Below are 6,582 nucleotides of genomic sequence, written 5' to 3'. Positions count from 1 at the left end.
AGCTCTGAGGCGATCTAGGCTTTTTCCATGCTTTGCACTAGAAGTATGCCTGTCATTAAACACCGGTTTGGAACGAGTGAATGAACCCGGTTCTCAGATGAGCAAACGAGGTGCCCACACCCCACTTCTGAGAGCACTGAAAACTAGTAACAGGTAAAGACGAAAACGCTCACAATTGATTATATCACACAGTCGCAGCGACTTACAAGGCCCAGCGCACAAGCCTACCTGACAAACCCTGCACAGGAAGCTGAGGCCATTGTGCACCCCAGGGAGAAGCACCTCTGTCCAAGTGGACTCCTCACAGCTCACTGGGCACAAGTTCATAGCCAGAGTCCAGCAGCTGGTGCTGGCAGCGGCCTCCCACACACCCGGCCCTTCAGAAGCCACAGGTGAGCGCAGCCTCCTGCACCTGCCCCTGTCAGCCCCCTCAGCTGAGCCCTCCCTTATGAGGGAGTTCCTGGTTTTGTGGTTTGACCAATGGAGTGAGAGCTGCCTCCCCCATCCAATCAGAGCTGCACCATCACAACCTCATCTACATCTACACCGACCAATCACAATTGCTCTCTACCAACCAATCATCATGTGATACTGACCAATCCGACTGTACAACTTCGAAACTTATTTGCATAAGACAGACCTTGGGCATCTGGGTGAGCACTTGCTCTGCAAAAGGCAGCCTCCCCCTCGTGTGGGGGACGGGTGTGGGGGACAGGGGTGGGGGATGCCTTTTGGGTTCCCACCAGAGGTTCCCTCAGGTTGCAAACTGTCACCTGAATAAATAGTCTCTCCACTTTTGCTCCATAGCCTTTGGGATTTATATTTAGATAACCCTCAGAATAGTGATTAGCACACAGGCCCTGCAGGTTAGAGTATGCTGATTCCTTAAGTAGACTAAATATTTTGCTAAAAATTTCAGATAGACCTCATGACAGACACTCGCACAGCCCTATACCTTCCTTCCTTCTAGTTCTTATTATCGTGGGGCCTGTTGGTGGCAGATACATGTTCAAGTATGTCACGTGGAAACGATTGCAAGCCTACTTGGTACACGTAAAATGTTGACACGGACTTGCACCGTGTGGCCTTGTATGCACGATGACAAGGGCTTTGCAGCTAGTGCCGGGAACGACGGGCAGACTCTAATGGATACTGGCATCTACTACTCGCCAGGACTTACTCCTAAGGTTTCTTCATTTTAAGCTCAATGTGTGGCATGGGAATCACTCTGCTTTCTACCAGGAAATAGGTGTGAAGACAGCAAGCCCCTTGTCCGAGGCCATCCAGACACTAAGCAGCCTTGCTGGGGTTCACACCCCAGGTGTGTGAGAAATGTGTCAAACCTCAAAGTTCAAGTTCATGCTCTTTCCACCACGAGGTTCCCTCAGGTTGCAAACTGTCACCTGAATAAATAGTCTCTCCACTTTTGCTCCATAGCCTTTGGGATTTATATTTAGATAACCCTCAGAATAGTGATTAGCACACAGGCCCTGCAGGTTAGAGTATGCTGATTCCTTAAGTAGACTAAATATTTTGCTAAAAATTTCAGATAGACCTCATGACAGACACTCGCACAGCCCTATACCTTCCTTCCTTCTAGTTCTTATTATCGTGGGGCCTGTTGGTGGCAGATACATGTTCAAGTATGTCACGTGGAAACGATTGCAAGCCTACTTGGTACACGTAAAATGTTGACACGGACTTGCACCGTGTGGCCTTGTATGCACGATGACAAGGGCTTTGCAGCTAGTGCCGGGAACGACGGGCAGACTCTAATGGATACTGGCATCTACTACTCGCCAGGACTTACTCCTAAGGTTTCTTCATTTTAAGCTCAATGTGTGGCATGGGAATCACTCTGCTTTCTACCAGGAAATAGGTGTGAAGACAGCAAGCCCCTTGTCCGAGGCCATCCAGACACTAAGCAGCCTTGCTGGGGTTCACACCCCAGGTGTGTGAGAAATGTGTCAAACCTCAAAGTTCAAGTTCATGCTCTTTCCACCACAGCACTCGAGGGGAAATAATTTTAGACACGACCAATTAAAGGGGCAGAGCGATGTTTTTCAAAAAATCTAAGCAGTTGTCATAATGATGTTAATATGTTTAGTGTTTCCTAGGTATGTGTTTGATTTGCATGCTGCGATAGCTGTTATCAGCAATTTTGAGTCAGGAATAAAACAAATGAAGAAAATAAAATATATTTCAAAAAAATCTTAGACCAAGAGACAATTCTCCAGCCGACAAGATTTATTAAATGCATTCCCTTTATATTATTTATTAGTGTACATGATTCCAATAGCAAATATAGTTTCACTCATTTACATACTGTATAAGAATTCAGTTCAGAGTATAAATATATAAACATACAAAATTTTATGAAGACACTGGTTTCTGACCAATAAAGTCATGAGAGCAAGTGCAGAAAACAAAGATTAAATACTGAACATTAGGATAAAAAACACTACTGATAGTTTAGGTTCTTCGAACAGGTACCACCTTCGGGAAAAGTCCTGTGTGCACGGAGCCCACGTGCCCTCGGCAGAGCATCGCCGTGAGAACACGGATACGGCTTCAGAACCCACACCCACTCAGACCAAGAAAATAAAATAAAGAAGCAGTTTGCTGCCCCGCACCATTTTAAAGCAGCTGAGCACCCAGCGCTCGGCCCGTGGACACGCAGCGAGGCCTACGTGGCCGAGCTCACCCTGTCCCCGTCACCCCCGCTCCCCTGTCCCCACCTTCCTGGGGGGAAGCACAGGTGCTCGGCTGCTGCTGGTTCCGTCTGCGCCCAGGGACGAAGAACCATCCACGAACCGGGCAACCACCAAGCAGGCAGCGTGTCGGCGCTGAAGACAAAGGCTGACATCACAGAGCGTGCTGCGTACCCTGGGCTGTGTGAGGCGCCCGCCCGACATGCCTGCCTGGGCCACTGGCACCGACTCACTCTCCATCGGCTCGGGCCCACGTCCTCGGCACACGCGGTCAGGGCCATGAGCCCAGCTGGGGCTGGGAAGGCAGTGTGTAGCCGCACCGGGACACGCCTGTGTCCCCTGCGTGGCCGGCCCTGCCCGACATGGACCGTCGCCAACCTCCTGGGCTTTTTCAGGGTGTCAGCAGCCCGGGGCCCCCATCAGTCCCCAGACAGAAGAGGAGCGACCTGGCCGCAGACTCCAGGTCCCTGCAGCTCTTCGCACAGCTGTCTCTGGGAGCATGCGTGCCGCCGACATCGTCATCGTGCACACTGACGTCATCGCGAGCACCTGTGTCATCACGCAAGTCCCTGGCCAAGCTGCAGAGACTCTCGACGCAGTCCCCGAGCAGCTGTGGGTCACTGCGGCGTCCTGTGTGGGAAGAAGGGGGCGTTAACTAACCTTCCCGGGTTTCCGTGGGCACCTGTCAGTTCTGTGACCCAGATTTCTTTACGTCAGAGTAACCCTGTGGGACGGTTCCAATGCATCTAGGATTATTCAGCGTGGCTGCTAAATAAGCATGTTTTGTTTTGGGGATCGAATTATTTAGGCGGAAGTACTGACATATATTAAACACGAATTCAATCACACAAGTTCCTATATTGGTAAATAATGTCAACTTCAGTTAATGAGTTAAACTAGAAATAAAGATGTCTGAGACTCCTCAAGCCAGGAGTCCCCAACCCCGGGCCGCAGACCAGTACCGGTCCCTGGCCTGTTAGGAACCGGGCCACACAGCAGGAGGTGAGCAGTGGGCGAGCGAAGCTCCATCTGCATCTGCAGCCGCTCCCAGCGCCAGCATCACTACCTCAGCTCCGCCTCAGATCCTCAGGCATTAGATGCTCACGGGGACCGCTGCCTTAAGCTATAAAATTCTGATTAACTACAAATGCCATTAACTACAAATACACACCTCTCAGTGCAGCAATAATAATCTGAATAGTTTGCTCTAAGCAGTGTTTTAATTTCAAGAATTGTGGGGCGAGATTGACCATCTTCTTCAGATCCTGGTATCCAGAATTGTTTTCTTGTGCTTGAGCTCTGCAACTTTTCTGTATAAATAAAGTTAATATTTTAAAAATTACAGGGTAGGCTCCACGGCAGTTAGGCTTAGTCAATATGGTTTTAATCGATTACAAACCTAGTTTATATTTTTCTATTTACCTGTGACATAAGAATAAAGTAATTTGTCTAATTCGCTTGTATTTTAGAATCTCTGAGCATGTTGATTATTCAACACAAATTTTTAGCCTCTAATAACTCTCCAAGCAAAAGCGAACGGTAAACCAGCAGAGGTGAGAGACAGACAGAATACGCCGATGGTAATCGATGTGCATCCATTACTCAACCTGGTCAGGTACGACAGCCGGGAGGTCGCGGCCCGAGAGCTGGTGCCCGTGCTCCACCCAGACGAGCTCGGACGCGCTGCCCAGCTGAGGGGAAAACCTGGAATCGACGCAACTACCCTCGAACCCAACGAAATGACAAAACACAACAAAACCTTCTCTTACTGTTTTCCACTGAGCAAAGATGTTTTCGAGAGACCCGATCAACGCCATGGCACTAGCTCTCATCTGCTGGGCGATCTAGGGACGATGTTAAAACATTTCGTTACACAGAGGAGTTCTTGAGACGTGTAGAAGCCCCAGGGCTCTGTGGGGCTGGGAGGGAGGACACTCTCGTCCAGAAGTCAGAGGGAGACGCATCCTGTCGCCAGGACCACGTCCTGTCACTGGGACAACTAAATGTCCAGAGGCCCCGGATCGGGATGCCTTTCAGAATAAACCGCACGCCTGTTCCACATTCAGCATGGACACCCTCTGGCGTCTGTGATGAGAACAGCATTCGTCTTGTATTTAAATGTTTATAGGAATGAAATCTCCAACACTCCCCTGAGAAGGGGGTGAGGTAACCAAGTTGCCAAGCGAACATTATGCTGAGAACTCTACAGAGGCATTTCCCCCCGGCTTTACTGAGATATAATTGTATTATTGTATTGTGTAACATTGTATTAGCTTAAAGTCTACCACTTAACGGTTGGATACATTGTGAAACCACCAGCAATTAATTAGCCTAGTGAATGTCCAGCAGCTCACACAGCTACCAAATAGTTCGTCTTTTCCTTGTGACGAGAGCTCTTACTCCGTAGCAGCTCTCGAAGACACCACGGCAGTGCTAACCAGAGCCACCATGCCACCGTTACACCCCAGGACGTACTTGTCTGCAGCTGGAAGTGTGCGCCCCCCAACCCTCGCCTGTTCCCCACCCCCCGCCCCAGCCCCAGCCCTGGCACCCACCAAGCCGGGACACAGGTATTACCACCTATGACAGGGGAAGAGACGGGGTCAGGGCAGTGAGGGACTTGGTGAATGCTTGCTGGAAGGTGACAGACCAGGTTTTAAACACAGGTCTCCAGCGTGGCACCTAGCCTTCTGTCATGGGCCACCTCTAAGAGGGCCGGTCCTATGCTTTAGGTTGGGGGCTGCCGGCGGTGACAGGACGCTTATTTCAGGAAGCCACTCAAAGCTCCACTGATTCTGTATCTGATGTGAAATCACAGATGCGAACCCCCGGCAAACGCGTAATTCAAGATACTAGGTCACTAAATGGTGGTTTCCATTCCTGAGTATCTGAACGAGACAAGCCGGGAAAGGACAGGCGGAAAGTGGCCACTAGGTGTCCCCGCCACCCCGCCTTGCCCGGGGTTCATCGCAGACTGGGCGCCCCCCACGCAGCCGGGGCGGGAGCCGGTGAGACGTTAACAACAGGCTGCGGTCACTCAACTCACCACGCCACAAGGACGTCGATGCCTTTTCCACAAAAAATAATTCGCACAAATTAAAGTACACAAATTTATAAGCCTCTCATTCGTTGAGTGAGCGTATTCTGAAAACCAGCTTTCCACGCTCCGTTCCCCGCCGTCCTACCTCGTCCGGGGCGTGCAGCCCGCGGAGCTCACGCTGAAGCCGCTCGGCCGCGTCGGTTCCCGAGTCCAGCAGAAGCCTCAGGCCCGAGCCCACGCCGTCCCACAGGGCGGCCACGAAGCGCTCCTAGACGACGTGCAGGCGGTAACTGGCAAACTCAGCTCTTATGTTTTTTAAAAATCATCAGATACTGGTTATATTTTGTGCTTATTTTAGGAATTAACACGTTCCGAGTCGTCAAATTCCACGAAAGCGGGAATAAGGACCAACGGTCCACACGGGAAGCGGGGCCGTCTGCAGTTGAGACCCCGCGTGGAAGGCCGCTGGCTTCCCCCGGGGCGGGGCCTGCCGGGCTCAGCGACATCCCCGGGGCTCAGCGACATCCTCGTGTTGTGCTTGCGGCCGCCAGGCCCGTCGAGCGAGCGGGCACCAACTCCCAGCCCACGAGCTGCGCGCGCCCACGAACCCTCGGGCCAGCGGCCTGAGAGCAAAGGCCGAGGCCCCAAACCGGCGGCGCATCGACCGACCCGGCCGAAACCGCTTCGGTCTCATCGCGAAACGATTCAAAGGACGTGGCCCTTAGAGTGGAAGCGACTGACGCCGCGAGCGAACTGGGACCGGAAGTCCCTGCCTCCGGAGCAAGCGAACTGGGACCGGAAGTCCCGCCCCCGGCACTAGGATTGGGGCCG

The 6,582-nt window shown here is 51.7% G+C and overlaps 1 protein-coding gene across 1 annotated transcript in view; it reads right to left on the bottom strand.

The window, feature by feature from the left end:
• Positions 1-2,229: 2,229 nt before the first annotated feature.
• Positions 2,230-6,582, bottom strand: part of KIF14 (kinesin family member 14) — a 33,275-nt gene continuing 28,922 nt past the window's right edge. The window contains 4 exon segments of the mRNA XM_025044795.1: positions 2,230-3,341; positions 3,883-4,021; positions 4,481-4,555; positions 5,897-6,054. Of these exon segments, the coding sequence (XP_024900563.1) occupies positions 3,103-3,341; positions 3,883-4,021; positions 4,481-4,555; positions 5,897-6,054 (611 nt within the window). The 3' untranslated portion in view covers positions 2,230-3,102.

The sequence above is a fragment of the Pteropus alecto genome, unplaced genomic scaffold (genome assembly GCF_000325575.1).
Source record: "Pteropus alecto unplaced genomic scaffold, ASM32557v1 scaffold90, whole genome shotgun sequence".
NCBI classification, from domain to species: Eukaryota; Metazoa; Chordata; class Mammalia; order Chiroptera; family Pteropodidae; genus Pteropus; species Pteropus alecto.
This window is presented reverse-complemented; position numbering and strand designations above follow the sequence as displayed.